At 53.3% G+C, this 21,144-nt stretch overlaps 1 protein-coding gene across 3 annotated transcripts in view; it reads left to right on the top strand.

The window, feature by feature from the left end:
* PAX5 (paired box 5) overlaps nucleotides 1-21,144 on the top strand; it is a 179,748-nt gene that overhangs the window by 29,626 nt on the left and 128,978 nt on the right. For 2 of the 3 annotated variants that reach the window (XM_056117359.1, XM_056117361.1), the window contains one exon: nucleotides 6,627-6,698. The exons of the other annotated variant lie outside the window; for it this stretch is intronic. In XM_056117359.1, coding sequence (XP_055973334.1) covers nucleotides 6,627-6,698 — 72 coding nt within the window. The remainder of the gene's footprint in view (nucleotides 1-6,626; nucleotides 6,699-21,144) is intronic. 3 annotated transcript variants of the gene reach the window in all.

Genomic DNA, 21,144 nt, shown 5'->3' with positions numbered 1-21,144 from the left:
ACTTTCTGGCCTGGACCATCAGTAATCCCGGTGGTCAGCCGAGACCTTTGGTTCCTCAGGGCCAAACTAGAGTTTGGAGAGGGAAGGCTGTATTCTGCAGCCCAAGCCCCACCCCCCACCCATTTGTCTCTCTGGGGCTTCACCAGGTTCTTTCCAAGGGGTTCACTTAGAACCCAGGTGACAGGTGCCAGCCTGACCTCCGTGCTGTGGTTGGCTTGCTCTGTGTTTAAAATAACTTTGATTTAGTGACTAATATTTGACAATCAGAAGATTTCACATCCGGGTGTCTGCTTTTCTTGCAGAAAAAAAATCAAATTCGGCAAATGGGGTGGATTTTCCTAAAGGGGATGGGGGATGGTTGTCTAGGAGTATAGTGCCGTCACCCTCTGCTCTGCCCTTCATGGGCTCCTGGCACCGTGTCCTTTCTTAACAAGAGGCCTTGGAGCAACGGGGCCCGGATATGGGCTCTGAAGAGCGAGCTGGGCTGCGTGGTATGAGGCAGCTGATGTCTGGGAAACTGTGTGCGCTGGGTTAAGTGTGTTGTCAACTTTGTGTTCATGTGTTAGGTGTGTGTGCTGTATGTGGTGTGGGAGTGTGCGTGGGTTGTGTGTGTGGTGTGTGTGATAAGAGAAATGGGCACCCCAGCCCTCAGGACATAGGGGAGACAAGAAGGGGAAGCGGTAGGTTAGGGCCAAGAAGATTACCCCCTTGGTAGCCCAGAAGAAGGGCAGGGCTGAAGTCCCTCTGGTCACATGTGCCTGCTAGGGTGATTTGTCATAGTGACGAGGATGCCCAGGGTGGGGTTTCCATCCCTGCCCTGGCTGACTTTGTTCCCTGGTGTCACGGACACCTTAGCCAAGTCCAAGGCGGTTGCTAAGATTTCCTGGTTTGTGAAGTTGGGGAACCCAGGCCAGATGGCCCATTGGAGATGCTCAAGGGCCTTTCCCTAGTGCCTTTGTCTGTCCCCTGGGGGAGGTGGGGTCAGCTTTCACTTCCTCTTGGCCCAAGTTTCACTTTGATTCTGAGAGAGGGGTTGTGGGAGAGCTACCCAGCCCTGCTCCCCCACCCTGTGGTGGGTGGGGCCCTTCCCCCCATCCTCCCCCTCCTCTGTGCTGTCACATACCACCTCCTTTCCCAGATTCTCAGTTCGGGTGTCCTGAGGGGAGAGCACAGTGTATGGAGCCTCAGAGGTTGGGTAGAGTGCCGGCCTCTGCCTGGCCAGTCCCAGACTCAGGCTGAAACGTGTTTGAGTGCTCACCCGACCTCTTTGCATCCTGGCTTAGAAACGAGACTTAACCCTTGGCTGCAGAGTTGGTGTTCAGGGTTCCCAACAACTGGAGGCCTTTAATTTCACTAGTTAAGTTTTACAGGAGTCAACCCGGGCGGTGCTGGGGACTTGACCCTTCCCTGCAAAGCTCTGGCTGCTTGTTGGCCAGCCCATGGCGTGTGGGGGCCACCAGGACCATCGCTTGGGGATGGAACTCAGGGTCTTGCACATGCTAGGCATTTGCTTTACCTTTTAAGCGCTCCCCAGGGCTCTCTACTAGAGGTTACTGAGGCAGGTGGGGTGGGAGCCCTCTTGGGGGAGGGAACCGGGGAGAGCTGGGTTCCTGCTCTGATTCTGTTCCTATTGTTGGTAACTCAGGGAAAATCCCTTCCTCTCTTTGGACCTTAGTTATATTCTCGGGCTGGAGAGGTAGCACAGTGGGTAGGGCATTTGCCTTGTACGCGGCCGACCTGGGTTCGATTCTCAGTATCCCTGAGCACTGCCAGGAGTAATTCCTGAGTGCAGAGCCAGGAGTAACCCCTGTGCATCACCAGGTGTGACCCCAAAAGCAAAAATAAAAAGAGAGAAGAAAAGAAATATGGGACCAAGAGCCAGAGAATCAACACAACTGGCAGATTGTTTGCCTTGTCCTCAGCTGACCGGGGTTCAATCCCTGGTACTCCATATGTTCCCCCCGAGCACTGCCAGGAGTGATTCCTGAGCGCAGAGCCACGAGTAAGCCCTGAGTATAATCAGTGTGACTCAAAAAATTAAAAAACCCTACAAAATCCAATGTGATTTTGCTCAAGGAATTCCCAGGGTTTCTTCAAATTTCTGGGCATTGGCGTCCCTCTGAAACCTTGGTATTCGTTTAGGCCACTAGTGGTTCTCAAACACCAGGAGCCTTTTAAAAAAAATTTATGTGAGTTAATTAGAATGCTGGGCCGGAGCGATAAATAGTGAATGGGTAGGGTGTTTGCCTTGCACAAGGCTGACCTGGGGTCGATTCCTCCGCCCCTCCCGGAGAGCCCGGCAAGCTACGGAGAATATTCCGCCCACATGGCAAAGACTGGCAAGCTAACAGTCACGTATTGGATATGCCAAAAATAGTAACAAGTCTCACAATGGAGACATTACTGGTGCCCGCTTGAGCAAATCGATGAACAACAGGAGAACAGTACTACAGTGCTACTACAAACAGCAGCCATTGACAGATTTCCTAAATAATATTTTATTTAGGAAAGACTCAGATATTTCACACCGAATCCTTGAATCAGAGTTTCATGGCTTTGTGACTTTGCTCATGGCTTTGGTATGTGGCTGGACAGGACAGTGGGATGCTCGTGGGAGAACTCACTCCGCACAGCCCTGGCCAGAGGCTACTGGGTTATTGAGAGCAAGTGGGAGTAAGTTCATTGGCTATTATTTTGGGGAGGGAGTCCATACCCAGTGATGCTCGCCTGGCAGTGCTCGGGAAACTATAGGGTGCTGTATATAAAGTGAGAGCCTTCACCTCTGTCCTGTCTTCCTGCCCTCATCTTGCTGTGATTTTCCAACTTTGGGCTCACAGACTCCTTGATGGGGTCTTGGAGATCCCTGCATACTGTAGCCTTTGAGAATCTGTGCTTCAGAGCACGGCAGGCTCTGAGCCTTTACCACTCACACAGGAAGAGTGGTAAAGTGGTTTCATTTTTTTTTTAATGTGGCCACTTTCTCCAGGTCTCAGTCCCTGAAGGTTGTTCACTGGGAGCTTGGCAGGTCTTTGAGCTGGGGATGGAGGGACAAGCCAAGTCAGACTCTGGACATCCTGCTTTAGCTGCAATGTCTGTTGCTTCCTACACTGCTCCCAAGCAGGAGCCCCTGCAGGAGCCCCTGCAGGAGCAGGCAGCCCCCCTGCCCACGCCCCCCTACCCCCGTGCTCCCTGTTCCCAGGCTCTGGCTGTATACTGAGGCGGAACCCCCCTTGGCAGCTTCCCAGAGCTCCCCAGGAGCCTTGGGGCCTTCGGGGACACGAGTATTCCCTGTCCCAGCTCACCTTTGCACCGGGGTGCATGTTCTGAAGCCCCCCATCCTGGTGTGTGTGTGTGTATGTGTGTTTGGGGGTGTGTATGGAGGGAACCAGGAAATGTTAGTAGGAATTAAACCAAAAAATCACCGTGGTATTTCAGGGCAAAGGCGGATGTGAGTCCTTAGAGACAACCAAGAAAGAGCATATTTTGCTTCTGATTCTGTAGGGAATGTTGGGTGTTTCTCTAAATGCCAGTGGTTGCTCACTGTGTGTGTGTGTGTGTGTGTGTGTGTGTGTGTGTGTGTGTCTAATTTCACCTTGAATACTCCCGTCTTCACTTTTCATTTGGCACACTTTTAGCATTTGCATGAATTCCTGGGTCTCATGGACTGACATGGGGAAGCAGAAAAAGAGAATGTCCTACGGTGATTTTGAGTTTTGAGCCTTGACAGAGTGGGTCTGAAATACCTTCCAAGAAGCCAGGTGTGAGAAAGAGATGGCTGGTAGTGAAATGAACTGAGAAGAAAGAGAAAGCCCAGCCCCTGCAGAGACTATAGGAGGAAAAGCAGGACTACTAGGAGGAAAAGTAACCAGGGGATGGGGGTGGGGATGGGGAATGGGGTCAGACATTTCTTAGCACCAGCCACCAGGTGGCACCATTAACCCAAGACAGCTTAGTTGCTGTCGGCTAGTTAGGGAGGAGAGGGGGCGCAGGCCCACCTTCTGGTCATTTGCAAGCCTGTTGTGCTAGTAACTCAGGAGCTGGGGGAACATGCACTGTAGCCCCCTTTCTCTGCCAGCACTTGGCCAGGGTTCTGGGAGGCTGGAGCACTGGAATCCTTCACCTCTAGGGCGGGGATGTGTTGATACAAAGTTTCTGAGACAAGTACTTCTGGACTTTAGGGTAGTAGCTGTGTGACCTTGGGCAAGTCACTTCTCTCTACCTGTTTTCCTCCCGTTGCAATACGGAGCCTTGAATGGATGATTTATGTAACTTTGAACAGATAATTTTGGGGGTCTCTGTCTAGCCCTGGACCTGGAATTGGATTCAGGATGTTCCTGTTTCAGCCGTGTGACCTTGGTCAGATCATTTCTCACCTGTGGGTGTATTGAAACAGGCCTTTTGTAAAAAATGACAAGATGGGGCTGGAGAGATAGTACAAGGGTTTGGGCACTTGCCTTGAACAAAGGCAATCTAGGTTTGATTCCCGGCACCACAAATGACCCCCTGTGCACTGCTGGGAGTGATCGCTGAGACAGAGCCAGGAGTAAGCCCTGAATATAGCCAGCTGTGGCCCCCAAACCAGAGTATGGACGCACACACATGCACCAACACACACACGGTTGGAAAATGCTTTTAGATCTTTTCTGGTTTGGAGGTGAGGGAGAGGTTGATTTGTGGCATTTCCTTTCGAAATTCGGTTAAGCAGAAGCACCCCTGCAGTGAAAACTGCGTGTCCTCTTCCTTTGACCACAAATAACCACAAATAAAGGCCTTTGGCAGGTGTTTGCTCAAGCTCAAGAGGTCCTCAGTCTTTGCATCTGCTCATCTCTTCCTATCCCACTGCCTCTGCTTTCACTCAAGTACCTTTTCTCAGATACTAGCCCGGTCTCCACCACCGCAGTCCCTGACAGCCTCCAGACGGTCCTGCTTCCCCAGAGCAGCCCCAGAGGTGCTTCTGAAACACCTTCGGAGTCCTCTGCCACCAACTCTACTGGGTGCTTGCAAGCTTCCATCTGGGTCTGGGAGCTCAGGAGCTCTGCAGACTTCTCCAGAGTGATCAGCGGCATTCTGCTCTCGCTCGCCTGTCACACCCACCTCCTTCTGTTCCTCCAACACTGCTTGTTCTTTCTTGCGACATGCATAGATAGCAGAAGCCAGGCGCTCTGGTGCCGCTGCTGCCACTGCGCACGTGTGTGTGTGTGTGTGTGTGTGTGTGTGTGTGTGTGTGTGTGAGTCAGGGCCAGGCCTGCTGCCTCCCTGAGTCTCAGCTGCCCTTTGTGCGCCCGTGCCCGCAGTGGGTCCTTGTGTGGGCTGTAAGAGGCAGCTGTGGCGAGTGCCCGGAGAACCGACAAGGCAGAACTGCTCCATCCTCGGAGGCTGTTCCCTTCTCGGCCGGCCGTGTACTTGGCAACAGCCCGGCAACAGCCCAGCTGTCAGGACTCCTCAAGTGGGTGCTTCCTCGAGCCTAGCCCTGTGGCACAAACCCTGCCTGTGGATGCAGATACCACATTTGTCAGCATCTTCTCACAGTGAGACTGTGAGTCCCGCGGGTGGGTGCCGTGTCTGTAGTATTCCCCGTTGTCACCCTGGAGCCTGCCCGGGTCTGGGGCCATGTCACACCTCTCTACTGGGTTGGATGCTTGAAGCCAATCCAGTCTATGGGTGCGGGAGTCCTATTGGTCCTGTCTCCCCACTGCGCCCTGATCCCCAAGCCTCCATGGCCATTGTCGACCTCAGAGAAAAGGATCTCATGAGCCATTCTAGTGTGGGAGGGGATGCTCACTCACGCCTCATATACCTTGACACATGCACATTCATACTCACACACTTACACAGGCACATATACACAGGTTCACACGTGGCTCACGCACACACAGGCATATGTACACGGGCATATATACACATGCACGTGCACAGGCTCATGCATGCATAGGCAGAGAAAGGCCTGCTGGGACCAGTCTCATGTGTGCCCAGTGTGTATAGCTCATGACTCCAAACAGCTCTGAGACACACAGCTGTGACTCTTAGAGTGTCCATGGTCTCTGTTATATTTTAATTAATATATTATTGACATTTATTAATATACATCAACAATATAATTAATATTATTAATATCCTAATTGTGAATATATCAATACTCATTGTACCATGGGCACTCTCTCATCATCCCCGTTTCATTTTGATTTTGGAGTCTTCTTCCAGTGGTGCTTAGGGGAGTCTCCCAACTCAGTGCTGGGGCCACTCCTGTCAGTGCTCAGGGGACCCTGTGGTGCAGGGCTGGAATGCAGAGCCTGAGCCCTTTGAGCTTGTCATCCCTCCCCCCTTTTTGGGCTCCATTCAGCAGTGCTCAGGGCTTACTCCTGGCTCTGTGCTCAGGGATTATTCCTGGTGGGGCTGGGAGGTGGGGTTGGGGTGGGGGGAATCTGTAAGACCTCCAGGTTTTACAGAGACTCAGAGAGATCGTTGCCTTGGTGGCATTGTTGAGACTGGCACCCAGGATGTTGGCTCTTTGGTCCCAAGCCTTGCCCTGCACTCCCCATTCCGTGTTACCACAGCAGGACGCCACGGAAGCATCCCCAGCTCATTCCAACAGAGGGCTTCAATTCCACTTTTTTTTTCTCTTCCAGTTCTGCTGTCCCCTTCGTCCTGCCAGGCTGAGCTCAGGGGGACCTTGGCTCAGAGCCTGCTTCAGTATTCAGGTATCCCAAGTGCAGCTGGCTGATGGATTGTACGTGCGTGGGTGTGTGGGTGTGTGTGTGCATGGACTTACAACCCCTGCAGGGCAGCGAGCATGGTGGGGGCTGGACTTCAAGCACAGTCCTTCCATTATCTAACTGTGTGGATGCTGAGAACCTGGCTTCCTTGCGCTTCTGTTTCCTTGGCTCAAAAAGGGTTAATATATTCCTGCTTTACTGGCAATTAAATCATTCCCCTCTGCCCTCCCTTCCCCCCTCCCCATGCCATGCTATTTTGTTCCTTATCTCCAGGGCTTCCAGGGTGATGCTCAAAGCTCCTAGTCCTTCTTGATTGAATGGGCTGGGGATGTGTGGACGGCCCTCCCCAGGGTTCTGAGGGAGCCAAGGGATGTACCCAGTGGTGCTTGTTGGGGGACCTTGAGGTTCTGGGAATCCAACTTGGGTTGGCCACATGCAAGGCCTGCATCTTAGCCCCTGTGCTATCCCTAGCATGGGGACGTGGCATGTTCTCAAACATCAGCTGTAATGTCCATGATCTGAACCTTTTTCGTGAAGAAGGAATTTCTCCCTTTGATGAGAATTGTTCTGATGTTCTAGTTCTTTTGTTTTCTAGCTCCGTCTTTTCAAATGATGATTTTAGTTCTGTTGCTAAGCCTAATGATCGGATTATTCACACATCAGGATTCACAGGGGTAGAATTTAAGCTCCCGTGTCAGGAGCCAGTAATTCACATTGGAGAGGGGGGCAGTGGGCAGTGGAGAGAGTGGAGTGAGGCCAGAGGGGGCGAGCCTGGGTTCCCTGGGGCCCCAGTCCGACCACACGCTTCCTGTGTGATTGCAGGCAGATTCCTGCCTTCTGGGTCCCAGATTTGGTGGCGGTGAACCTGGACACCCTTCCAGGTCCCGGGCCTCCCTCCTCCTCCCTGCAGTCTGCCGGCCATCCCCCCTCCATCCCCCTCGTCTGCTCCCTCTTCCTTTCCTTTCTGTTGGAGACATAAATGCCAGCCTGCACCTTTGAATGGTACTTTTGTTCTGCTAACAACTCTGTTCTGAAAAGGACGATTGGTCAGGTTTGTATCTTTTAAACGCTGCCACATTTGATCAGTTAAGAACCTGCATATCTCTCTCCCAAGACTTTAAGGAGGTGGACAGAAGCAGGCCCACATGGGGGGGGGGGGGGTCCAGGGGATCAAGGGAGGGAAAAGTCTCTTTGGGGAGGGGATCTAATGCACAGTGTCCCCAGCAGGGGTATGGGTGGGGTTTTGTCTTTCCTGGCTTCCTGTGCCCGTTGCATTGTCCCGCTCTTTCCGGCTCTCAGCGGCCGGCCGCCGGAGGGGACGGAGCTGAGTCTGCAGTGTGGGGCTTGTGTGCTTGCCTCATCCACACTGGGCTCAAGGCCCTGGATTGGGGCACAAGGGGGAGGGCGGGGGATCATGGTAAGCGCTCGGGACCTCTTTTGCCTTATTGACAAAGAGGATGAGTACCGCCCTCGAAGCCCAGTGCAAATTCACACAGAAGCTGCGTGAGCCAGTGCGTCGTGGTCCAGAAAGAGGGCAGCAGATGAAGAGGGACCTTCTAGGCGGGGTCTTGGCCTTCGGGTGACCCAAGAAAATGCTTTGAACTTTTTCAAGGGCTGGTTTCCCGCTGGTAAAATGGGGAACGCTGACACTAGACTGTGGGGGCTTTCAACACCTCTTACAGTTCCTGGCTGGCAGTGGGTAGGACTTAGGTTGGTCCTTGGCCTTTTCACTTTCTAATTTCCCTACTAAGCATGCAGGACACCATCCTGAAGCCCTGGGCTTCTTAATTTGGGGGAGCCGTAGCACAGCGGGTAGGGCGTCTGCCTTGCACGCAGCCAACATGGCCGATCCGAGTTCGATTCCTCCGCCCCTCTCAGAGAGCCCAAGCTACCGAGAGTATTCGATATGCCAGACACAGTAACAACAAAGTCTCCAATGGAGACGTTACTGGGCCTGCTCGAGCAAATCGATGATCAACGGGAGGGCCTTTAGACTTTAGACATCTCTGAAATGAAGGGGCTGCTCCTAGGTGGGGGACCTCGGATCCTTGCTCTTACCCAGGTCTCGCTTTTCATGCCTGAGAACGGGTAATTAGAAGAATAAAAATTAAATAATCCTAGATAAAAAGAGAACATCGGCAACGGAGGTCGGTTTCGCAGATGAGACTATGTTCACAGACACCTCCCAGAGCCAGCGGTGGGTGAACCTCAGGCACCCCCGTAGATCCTGCGCGCTTTGTGTGCCAAGACGCACGACACAATCTCCCTCGGCTCCTTCAAGCCCGCTAGGCCAGGGACGAAAGCCAAGCTCGAGCCGAGCGCCGCGCGCACCAGGAGTCGTATCGGAAGAACCCTGAGGCTTTCCCGGGGTTTCCTCGGTGCCAGTCGAACCCCTCCAAGAGCCTCCCCGGGGTTGGGGCGGGGCTGAGCGACGAGGCCGCGCGGCCCCGCTCGCGCACCCAGCCCATGGGGGAGCGTCCTGCGCCCTCGCGCGCGCAGGGCCATCGGTGCGGGGCGGTGGGATCTGGATTTCGGTGCGCAACAGGGAAGGAAAAAACAGCCGTGGACTCGCGTCAGAACACGGCGATTAAAAAAAGAAAAAAAAAAAAGAAAGAAAGAAAAAAGAAAAAGGCAAAACAGGCTGGGAACGCGCGGCGCCCTCGGGAAGGAGGCGGCCGGCCGGGCCTCCGCTAGGCATTTGCAATTTAATTGACATTTGGCGGCAGGAAGCCAATCAGTATAAGTCAATTGACGTTCGGAGATAAAACTAATCGGCGGCCCCGCGCTGCCCCCGCCCGCGCCGCTGCGCCGGGGTCCGGGCCCCGGCAGGTAATGGTGCTGGCGCGTGTCTCGGCCCGCGCGGGGGGCGGCCGGCGGCCCGCTGATTGCCGCGCAGCCCTGGGCGGCCGGAGAGGCCTGTAATGAATGACTTTATTTGCCGGGGCCCTGCTGAGAACAATTGAGTTTGTTATGGCAACAAAGATGCCAGCTTGCCGGGCCCCGGGGAGCGCGCGCGCACGGCGGCCGCCGCGGGAATGCGCGCCGCAGAGCAGACGGTACGCGTCCGGGCGAGGGGCGCAGGCCGCGGGGCACCGGCCCACCCGGTGGTGGCGGTGGGGGGGGGGAGGGGTCGCTCTCGACCCCCGGGGGATGCCGTCTGCTGCCGTCACCCGAGCCTGCGGAGCTGGGGCCTGGCTGCGGGACGGGACGCGGGGCAGGAAGTTGCTGCTGGCGTGGTCGTTGAACTGGCCAGTCCAGTGACTTGGAGGGTCAGACTGTTGCTGCTTGCCGGGTGGGTTGCGGGGTGAGACATATTCTCTCTCTCTCTCTCTCTCTCTCTCTCTCTCTCTCTGCAACTGCTGCTGCTAACCGGGTGGGTTCTTGCGGGATGAAACACACACACACTCACACACTCCAGGGCGTGACAAATTTAGGGCTGGATTTCACCCCACTGGTATCTGTTGGTCTTGTCTCTTGGAGCAGCCCTGCCCCTGAAGGCACACCTGCCTTCCATCCCTGTCAGTCTCCCTGCTTTGTGACCTCCCACAGGAAGCCCTCCTGGCTCCTATAGAGAAGTGGGCTTCCAAGCCATTGCAGCCTTAGCCTAGAATGTCCTGGGAGCCCGGACACCGATTAATGACTAGAATTCCGTGACCTGGCAAAGGCGTAATGTAAGCATGAGGGGGACTTTATCTGCTGCCACTGCATTCCATAACTGGGATTAATTCTGGTGTCCCCCATCCCCTACCCCATGGCAGTTGTATCCCCCCCTCGGATGTAGGAACTGAGCTCAGTATTAAAGAACCAGCAGGCAGGGGGAGATATGTCTCACTGGGGTGCAGGTGTGCTGGGGACCCAAGTTTGATCCTTGCCAGCACATGGTCCTTGGGCAGCATCAGAAGTGACCACCAGAAATGATCCCCGCCCCCAGCACAGAGCCAGGAGTCGCCCCTGAGCACCGCTGCATGTGGCCTAGAAAGCAAGAACAACAAAAACAGAGAAAGGAAGAGAGAGCAAAGAAAAAGGAAAGAAAGGAAAGAGGAAAGAAAGAAAAAGAAGTGGCATGCTTGCATGGTTGGAGGAGTCCCCATGGCCCACCCTGTATAATTGCTGTATGAGCTCTGTTCTTGTTGTCTCCTTCTCTGGGACTCAGTATTCTCATCCATGAAATAGGGAAATAGGAGTGGATAATCTCTGATAATTCACACACAGTAGAGTGTGAATGTTGCACAAGGAGGGCTCTGGCTCCTTGATCTTGGCCAGTGTGGGGTAGGGGAAACTCTCTCCTGCTCTAGGAAGGTGACTGACCTGAGCCTGCCCATGTGACAGACATTCTCTCTGGCCACCTCGAGGTACTCTGGCTGCTTCCCTCTGGCAGAAGGGATAGAGGAGCTGCAGGTTGGCATCAGGCCCGAGCAGCCAGCTCTCAGAGCCTTGCCTCGTAACCACTCTGCTGGGCCCAGGGGAATCATGTCAGTCCCTGGGCTCCTCTCCCGTTCCTAAGCCTCAACCCCCTTCCTGGTCCCTCACCCCTGCTCTCTGAGCTGTGGGCTGCTGCACTGTGCACATTTGTCAGCCTGGTGGAGCATGGATTTTTCAAGGTGCCTTTCCTCCTCCGTTCTCGACCTCTTTCTTCCTTCCTTCCCTGCCCTGTCCTGCTCTTCCTTTTCCTTCCTCTTTCTTTCCCTCCCTCTCTCCTGTGGTCCTTCATTCCCTCCTTACCTCCCTCCCTCCCTCCCTCCCTCCCTCCCTCCCTCCCACTCTCTTAGTCCCTCCCTCCTTCCTTCCTTTTTTCCCTTTGTCCTTCCTTTTGTTCTCCCTCAGTCCCTCCCTCCCTCCCTCCCTCCCTCCCTCCCTTCCTTCCTTCCCTCCCTCCCTCCTTCCCTCCCTCCCTCCTTCCCTCCCTCCCTCCTTCCCTCCCTCCCTCTCTCCCTTAAGTCCTTCCTTCCTTCTTCCCTTCCTTCCTTCCTTCCTTCCTTCCTTCCTTCCTTCCCTTCCTCCCTCCCTCCCTCCCTCCTTCCTTCCTTCCTTCCCTTCCTCCTTCCCTCCCTCTCTCCCTTGGGTCCTTCCTTCCTTCCTTCCTTCCTTCCTTCCTTCCTCCCTCCCTCCCTTCCTTCTTCCCTCCCTCCCTCTCTCCCTTGGGTCCCTCCCTCCCTTCCTCCCTCCCTTCCTTCCTTCCTTCCTTCCTTCCTTCCTTCCCTCCTTCCTTCCCCTCCCTTCCTTCCTTCCTTCCTTCCTTCCTTCCTTCCCCTTCCTTCCTTCCTTCCTTCCTTCCTTCCTTCCTTCCTTCCTTCCTTCCTTCCTTCTTTCCTTCCCCTTCCTTCCCTCCTTCCCTCCTTCCTTCCTTCCTTCCTTTCTACCCTTCCTTCCTTCCTTCCTTCCTTCCTTCCTTCCTTCCTTCCTTCCTTCCCCTCCCTCCCTTCCTCCCTCCCTTCCTCCCTCCCTTCCTTCCTTCCTTCCTTCCTTCCCCTCCCTTCCTTCCTTCCTCCCTCCCTCCCTCCCTCCCTCCCTTCCTTCCTTCCTTCCTTCCTTCCTTCCCTTCCTCCTTCCCTCCCTCTCTCCCTTGGGTCCTTCCTTCCTTCCTTCCTTCCTTCCTTCCTTCCTTCCTTCCCTTCCTCCTTCCCTCCCTCTCTCCCTTGGGTCCTTCCTTCCTTCCTTCCTTCCTTCCTTCCTTCCTTCCTTCCTTCCTTCCTTCCCTTCCCTTCCCTTCCTCCTTCCCTCCCTCTCTCCCTTGGGTCCTTCCTTCCTTCCTTCCTTCATTCCTTCCTTCCTTCCTTCCTTCCTTCCTTCCTCCCTCCCTCCCTCCCTCCCTCCCTCCCTTCCTTCCTTCCTTCCTTCCTTCCTTTCTTCCCTTCCTCCTTCCCTCCCTCTCTCCCTTGGGTCTGTCCTTCCTTCTTTCCTTCCTTCCTCCCTCCCTCCCTCCCTCCCTCCCTCCCTCCCTCCCTCCCTCCCTCCCTCCCTCCCTCCCCAGTGTATGATGCCCCAGCTGCCTCAGCCCCATCCCCCCCTTTCTTTCCCTTGTCACAGACACCTGAGTGGAGGCCCCAGGAGGAAGGGAGCTGCTTTGGGATCTGGGACTCTACTAGGTTATTGCATCTGACCCTTTCTAAAAAGGGTCAAGGATCCAGACGCTGGCTTTTAGGAGGAGCAATCTCACTGTTCATGACTGAGGTTCATGACTGAGAACATTCTTTTCTTTTATTTTTTTTTTAATTTGGGGGAGGTATCATACCTGGTGCACTCCGGCTTCTCCATGCTCAGTGGTTGCTTCTGGAAGTGCAAAATAAAATAAAACAACAGAGAAACCACAGAGCCTTTAAATCCTGTCACTTCAAAATGGTTCTTTTTGTTCGTGTTTTGTTTTTGAACAACATCTGGCTGTGGCCCGGAGCTTCCGGATCCTGGCTCTGTCCTCCTAGCAGGGCTCAGGGAGACCATGCGGGGTGACTGAGACTGAATCGGGCTCAGCGTCTGGGAGGCAAACACTCTGCCCCCAGTGTTTCTCTCTGGCTCCCAAAATAAATACTTTGTAGTATTTTCCCTGGTATCCTAAAATGAAACTTAAGAGAAATTGTAACCAACTACTTTTCTTTTTTATTTGTTTTTCGTCTTTGGAGCCATGCCCAGCTGTGCTCAAGGGCTTACTCTTGGCTGCTCAGGGATCATTTTGAGTGGGGCTCAGGGAACCATATGGGTGCCAGGGATTTGATTCGCGTCCTTCATGCAAGGCCAGTGCCTACTCGCAGTACTGTCTCTCCAGCCCCAATCTATTGCTTTGAAGCTGTCACCAAATCTTCCCAAAGGGAGATCAGAGCAAAGGCCCCGGGTTCCAGTGGATCCCCGTCAAAGTGACCAGGTCAGAGGAAACTTGGAAACTTGTGGCAGATATGTCACGGGCTATGTGATGGCTTTTAACACTGGGGAGCGACCCTCCAGCTCAGGCCAGCAACAGTGAAGGATTGTCACTATTTTTGAAAATGTAATTAATGTAATTAAAATTAGTAAGATGCCCCGACTAACACAAAAGAGAAAGAGAAGTAAAATCATAGACTCATTATCCGATGGTGTATTTTGTCATGTAAAGGCCTCAACAAGACTACACGAAAAGAAGTAATGTGGCCAGTTGCTCACTTTTATGAGTGGATCCCTATGAACGTGGCGGCTGCAAATGTGGACAGCTGTGTTTTCTTGTTTTGGCAATACTAACGCCTATGGTGGGATATAGCTGTCAGCAAACGGATTTGGTGAAATTATGACCAAGCCTTGATAAAATTCCAACCAAGGAAGAGCACGGTCTTACTTCCGTTTCTGTGACCGCAGAACTCTTGGAAAGGTCCGTAAATGAAAGCACCATGATTGTGTAGATAAGTGAAATGGAGGTAGCTCATGGCTTGAATTTTTAGAAAGCCAGTTTTCAGCAACCTAAATGAACAATGGGTCATTCCCCAGGTGCGTGGGGCCTGGACGGTCCTTTCCTATTGCTGGCCTGAGCTGGGGGGTCCTTCTTCACTGTTAAGGCCATCTCTTGCCCCCATGACATACCTGCCACAGTTCCTAAACGTACTCCGACCCGGTCTGTCTTACAGAGAGCCATTGGAACCACTGAACTTTGCTCTGAGCTCCCTTCTTCTGGGAGGTTTGGGGGCTGTTACAGAGCAAAACTGTGCTTATGCTGTGCACCTGCTTTGCGCCTGCCCCAGTGCTCGGGCTCCTGGAAGCAGAGCACGATGCCTCTCTGCACTCAAGGCTCACTCCTGGCCTCTGCTCAGGGCTCACTCCTGGCTCTGTGCTCAGAGATCTCTCCTGGCTCTGTGTTAGAGATAACTCCTGGCTCCGTGCTCAGGGATCACTCCTGGCTCTGTGTTAGAGATAACTCCTGGCTCTGTGCTCAGGGATCACTCCTGATTCAGTGCTCAGGGATCACTCCAGGCTCCATGCTAGGGATCACTCTTGACTTTGTGCTAGGGATCACTCCTGGCTCTGCTAAGATCACTCTGGTTCTGTGCTAGGAATCACTCCTGGCTCCATGCTAGAGATCACTCCTGGCTCTGTGCTCAAGGATTACTCCTGGCTCTGTGCTAGGAGTCACTCTTTGCTATGTGCTCAGGGATCATTCCTGACTCTGTTCAGGGATCACTCCTGCCTCTGTGATATGGATCACTCCTGGCTCTATGATAGGGTTCTCTTCTGAATCTGTGCTAGGGATCACTCCTGATTCTGTACTAGGGATCACTCTTGGCTCTGTGCTCAGGGATCACTCCTGAGTCTGTTCTAGATATCTCTTCTGGCTCTCAGCACTCAGATCACTCCTAGCTCTGCACTTAGAGCTCATTCCTGACTCTGTGCTAGGGATCACTCCTAACTCTGTGCTAGAGATCACTCCTGGAGTTGCTCAAGGATCACTCCTAGCTTTGTGCTCAAGGATACTCCTTCCTCTGTGATAGGGATCACTCCTAGCTCTGTGCTCAGGGATTACTCCTGCTCTGTGCTTGGGGATCACTCCTGACATTGCTCAGGGGATCATATGCAGTGCTAGGGATTGAACTGGGGCCTAGAGCTTGCATTAAGGCCAACATCCTACCCTCTGTACTGTCTCTTGATCCCCTGATAAGTATCTGGGGTTACAAAGACTCTGTGACTCAGCGCAGGGGCTTAGTGGCTGAGCATGCCTTCACTCACCTCTTAGTCTAGACCACACTCTACCTTCTTCTTCAACCCCCCAAATGCAAACTCTGTCCGCCTTGTCCCCTTCCAGGAGACCTTCCCTGCTAGCAGCGGGCAGGATTTGCCAGTCTCTAGCACACATGACCCCCCTCTTTGGGGGCGCACTTTTTTTTTGAATTTTTATAATTTTTTTAAATAATGTAAGAGTACTGCTACTTGTTCAGTCATTGATTAAGCTGATTGAATTGGGCATGAACTCCACATTTTCCACCACCCACACCCCAGTCCTCACCCTGCCTCTACGGCAGGCAATTTCTTTGGGGGCTCCTTTACAGTAGTTTTCTGCCGGGGAATGGGCTCCCCAAGGGGCTGACACTGGGCTCCCTTCCTGGGCTCTGACTGGAGCCAGAGCAACAGACTTGAACGAGTGCTCGCGCCAGAGGCTGCAGCCCATCCCCCTGGCCCTCGCCGCCACACACATCGTGTCCTTCCCCTCCCCACTTCCTGTCCTGTGGAGGATGCGAGCTGCTCTGCAGAGCACAAGGACCTGGGGAATCTGTGTGCTTGAACCCGGGCTGTCAGCTGAGCGTGATGAGCGGCCTCCTGGTGCAGAGGAGATGAGTAAGATCCTGTGGCTGACTGGGCTGCCGGGGGGCGGCCGGGCGCTCAGGACTCCACCATCTTTGTCCCCTGGTCCTCCCCCAGTGCTGTGCGAAGCTGGCAGTCCCCTTTGATTTGCCTTGTGGTGGCTCGGCTCCAGCAGAGAAGGGAGTGTCAGGAAATGGGGGGGGTCCTCTTTCCTCCCTAGAAGACCCCCCAGGAGCAGCTGTCTTCTTTGTATCTGGTTTGATTTTGGTGTGTCACTTTCAATAAAATGCCCTTAAATGGTGTGTGTGTGTGTGTGTGTGTGTGTGTGTGTGTGTGTGTGTGTATTCCTACATTGTGCTCAGGGGACTTGGGGACCTCTCCTGACACTTCTTGGCTGGGGTTCACTGGGTGAGTCTGAGGTGGTGGTCTGCTCAGGTCTGTGATACGAAAGCCCCCCAGAGCCACAACTGGGGACAGTGTGGCGGGGCACTTGGTGTTGTGATCAAAACAAGGTGGGGTGTTTGAGTACACCCTTAGCCCTGTACTCTCTGCTGGACCCGGAAACATCCATTTTCATCCACCCACAAATACTTCCCTTAGATCCCGCTGGGTACCAGGCATTGCTCTGGGTGCTAGAGCGGAGTAGGGAACCAGGCCCACAAAAATCTCTGCTCTCATGAGCCCTTCTATCGAGGAGAGTAGAAAAAAATCCAGCAGGGAAACAAACCCACCTGGCCAAATGCTATCAAGCAGAGCTGGGAGGGAGAGGGATGGTGTGAGGGGTGAGGCTGCTGATTTGGGGGCACAGTCAATGAGGATGAGAGGTATTTAAGAGACTCAGGGTGGGAAGAGGGGGAGGGGGGCCAAATCTCTGTAGAATGTTCTGAGATAGAGAAGTGCGCAGGGGAGACTGAGGCAGGGGTGTGGGTGGCTTTGTTGAGGCACCAGCGAAGGTCAGTGTGACAGAGGGAGGAAATGAGGAGAGGGGAGTCGGTCAGCAAGGCTGGCATGGAGGCCACTGTGGGTATCAGCACTCCAGCCCTCAGGGGATGGTGACCCAGGATCTCCGACAGGCCTTGGAGCCCTGATACCAGAGAGTCTCATCCAGCAGATCTGGCCTCCCCCTCCTCCCCAGAGCCTGCCCCGGATCCTTTTGTCCCCCAACTACCTTGAGTGGGGCAGGGGGTGTTCATGCTACCTTTCCTTCACGGGCTCGGCACGTCGGCGAGGTGAGACCCTCGGCTTCCACCCCCGTGTCTTGGCTGTGCAGGGGATGAGTCATGAATGGACTTGTATCATCATGCAGCACCCCCCAGCCCGATTAGGAGCACAGAAGGGAATATGGGGTCCAGGATGGGGGCTCCTGGAAGGTGAACTGTGGTTTTCGTGGGGACAAGAGAGAGCAGGCTGCAATTCGAGGGCTCGGAAGCCCCAGCCGCCCCCTCCCTCTCTCAACAAACCCCTCCTTGGGGCAGCCGGGCCTCTGGCCTCAGCAATGGCTCCCCCCAGAGGCGCCGGATTTATTTATTGCTTCTCCCCAGCGCCCCGCGGGCAGAGGAAAGTCCATTAGTGTGTTTGAGGACTGTGCCCCTCTCCAAGCAGATGCGAGGCTTATTTGCAAACTGTCATTGCCCTGACCTCCTCCAGAGACCCGCATGCTGCGCTCAGCCTTGTGTCCCCACGAACCGCCTCCCCCAGGCAGACAGCCGGGCCCAGCCCCAGCGCCCTGATTTCCCAAAGCGGCAGTGTCTTGGCATGCAGTTGGGAAAATTAAATTAAATGCCACGAAGGAACCGGAACGGCACGTCAGGCCAGGTTGACAGCAGAGAATGAAGTTCTCTCTGTTGATGGGGCCTCATTGGAGTGGCGTGAATGAGGGAGGTGCTGAGGCAAAGCACAGAGTCCCCGGCTGAGGACTGGATCTGGGTTCAAGTTCCCGGTCAGGCCGCTGGGGGTCCAGGCTGGTGGTGACTTGGGGCAATAGCTTTATTTCTACTCTGGAGCTTTTCTGAACTGTCTAAAAGGCGGCAGAGACAACTTCTCCTAATGTCTCACGATCTGTTGAAGGAGGGTTCCTTCACCCAAGAAGACGGGCTGAGCGCCATCCCACGCAAACAGCCAGCCGTTCTGAACTTGACTGGATATGGGGAGGTGTCAAGGGCACACAGGCCCAGGAGTCACAGGCCCAGGGGTCCCAGGAAGCCGACACATCAGGACCTGATAGCATCACCTGGTTTGGTAGGACTGCTCTGTCCCTGGGGCAAATGACCCGGGCATCTCCTCTCTGTGCCTGGTTCCTACCAGGCTCCTAATATCTGGCCCTATTTTGTGAGTCAGAGAAGCTGAATGAAACTGAAATGTCAGGGTCAGAGTGATAGTACAGCTGGGAGGGCCATTGCTTTGCACACGGCTGACCTGGGTTCGATCCCCGACATCCCATACAGTCCTCAGAGTTCCGGCCAGGAGTGACTCCTGAGCATTGCTGGGTGTGGCCCCCAAAACCAAACCCAAAAAATCCAGAAACAAACAAACAAAAAAAGAAAGTGTGATGTCAGTGGGAATCTCCATATGAGGAGAGCGAACACTGTCATTCCTGTTGCTGGGGTTCCCATCTCCAGATGTCTCATCCTGTGCAGGTGTCACTTGCAACAATACACCTCTGCTGAGCACAGAACCCCAGCCTGGTGTGGCTCTTCAGAAGGGAGAGCGGTGGCGTGTCTATTCAGAATGAAGGATCCCCCCACCCCCACCTCCCAATCTCTGCTCACTCGATTCCACTCCATCACAAATCCACCACAGCCAGGCATGTTTTGGGTGGAAACACACCGCAGACAGACACAAAAGCCTCTTGAGGGCTTTTCAGCTGGGACAGGGGATGCCATACGTTGGTAGAGTGAGGCTGATCACTGTATATCCAAGAGAAGTCGAGCCAGTCCAAGTATGTCTAACAGGTCAAGCTCTGGAATGAAGAAGCAATAAGCCAGTGAAATGGTACTATCACCGAAACATGATTGATCAATTGAATTCTATCAGAGAGAGTGGACAGTGAGATTAACTCAGGCCTGATAGGTTCAATGAGTTAAAGCATGATGTTCATTTCAGCTTCATTTCACCAGTCTTTGCTTGTGAAATTGGTCAATCAATAGAGGTTGAAGATCATATATATATCTATATATATATATCTATATCGGGGACCATCTTATGGGGAATATAATCTCAGTGGTTGGCTCCGGGCTGGGGCTGTCTGTCTTAGGTAATGGAGACAGAACAGGGACTCCATCAGCCCCATCGAAATGGCCTGATATCTTCTCCAAATGAAAAGTATTTTTGGATCTCTGATGATTTATCTTTCTTTTTTTTCTCCCTCTCACTCTGATCTATGACAAAACCCATACCCATCTTGGAGAAATATAGTCATTTCTCCTGAAAACATTTGTGCAGTGATCAGATGGATACACTTCAAAATATAAACCTTCTTTTTTAGTTATATTGTTCTTGGGAGGAAAAAAAATCAAGACAGTCATTTCAAAACTCAAATGGGGGGATAATGCAAAGATATCAGAGTAAATACGATTTTTAGACCCTTTTATTTGTTTATTTCTGCGCAGTGGGGGATGGGGGGGCACACTGCTGTGTGCATGAAAACCGGGGGGGGGGGGGGGGAAAAGGGATTTCTGCTTAAGCCTGCTTGCAGGTATAATTAAAACGAACCCTTTAGCATTCTTTGATCTCATTTAAAAGCACAAGCCACAGAAACAAATCACCCTTTTGCTCCTAGTAATATTTCATTTGCCTTGGAATATTTTCACGATGGTGCGCGTCCTTCCTCATTAGTGTGTGCACCTCTCGGTAAGGTGAGTAATTAGGTGCTACCGGGCAAAGTAATGGACTCGGACAGTACCGATTAGAGAGGAGACACTTGTCCTCTGGCAGCGCAGGAGGTATTGCTTCTTCCGGCTTCCCTTTGTGAGGTCATCTCGATAGGTTTAAACACAAAGAAATCTGGTCTCTTTATGCCAACACCAAGGGTGCCAGTCATGTCTGTGCATGTCTGAACTTCCAGGAGAGGTTAGTTCTGGGGAGAGAGAAATGCCTCTGAGCAGCCAGACAGAGGAGACAGTGTCACAGCCTGCGCCCCTGGCATGTCCCAGTTTGTCCCTTCTGATCCTGCTAAGAGCCAGTCCCTCGGCCCTGGGCTTGCTTGAGTCTCCACACCTTTGTGCTGTTTTCTCTGGTTGGGATACATTTCCCCATGCCCCCCTCTTTCTAAATCTTTTCTGTTGATCTGTTAAGACTTGGATTTCATACCCCACCTCACCCCCAGCTACCCCTCCAGTCCCACCAGTTCTACATAGAACTAGTGTAGTTCTGGTTCTATACAGAGCTAGTTCCCTGCACACAGTTCTAGGGCTACACAGTTTAATGTAGAACTAGATGCAGAGTAGAGTCAGGTGACTTGGGTTTGGGGTTCCTCTTTCTCTTAAGCTATGTGAGCTTGAGCAGGTGATGTACCTTCCTACACCTCAATGTCTACATCAATGAAATGGGAAGGGACAATATCATTGGATTAATGTGAGGATTAGATACTCTGTAGCATATGGCTGACCCCATTGGGTCCCTGGCACTGCATCTGATCCCCTGAGCACTGCCAGGAAGGACCCCTGAGCACGAGTGGATGTGGTCTGCATCTTCTCAAATTTCTTCATGCCAAGGAAAAGATAAGCTACTTAGAATAGTGCTTGGCACAGAGCAAGCAAACCCCGGAACCCTGAACTATCGAGTGAATCCAGGGAGACTTCTGGGTTGTTCTCCAGCTCAGGTTCCCAACACAGACCAGGTTACACTTGAACGACTGTCCCCGCCTTCTGTCTCCTACTTGAGAACAGGGACTAGAGCTAAAATATCCCCATGGGGACCCAGGGCATTCTGCCTGCCTTTGGGGTCTGATGCTCCAGATGAGTTTAGGGTGGGTTCATGTCTTCCTGAAGCCATGAACACAGACCTTTGTGCTGTGTGTCACCTTCACTCTTCCTGAATGTAGACTCAGGGACACCCCTGTCCCACAGACCCCCCCCCCCCTCGCAGGGCACACACGGGGTACCATGACATTCCTGCAGGTTGAACCTGAACGCACTTGGCATTTATACGGTTTTGCGTCTTCCTTCTCCGAGAAGCAAGA

The sequence above is a fragment of the Sorex fumeus genome, unplaced genomic scaffold (assembly GCF_029834395.1).
Source record: "Sorex fumeus unplaced genomic scaffold, SorFum_2.1 ptg000034l, whole genome shotgun sequence".
Lineage (NCBI taxonomy): Eukaryota > Metazoa > Chordata > Mammalia > Eulipotyphla > Soricidae > Sorex > Sorex fumeus.
The sequence above is the reverse complement of the archived record's forward strand: the minus strand, read 5'-3'. Positions and strand labels throughout refer to the sequence as shown.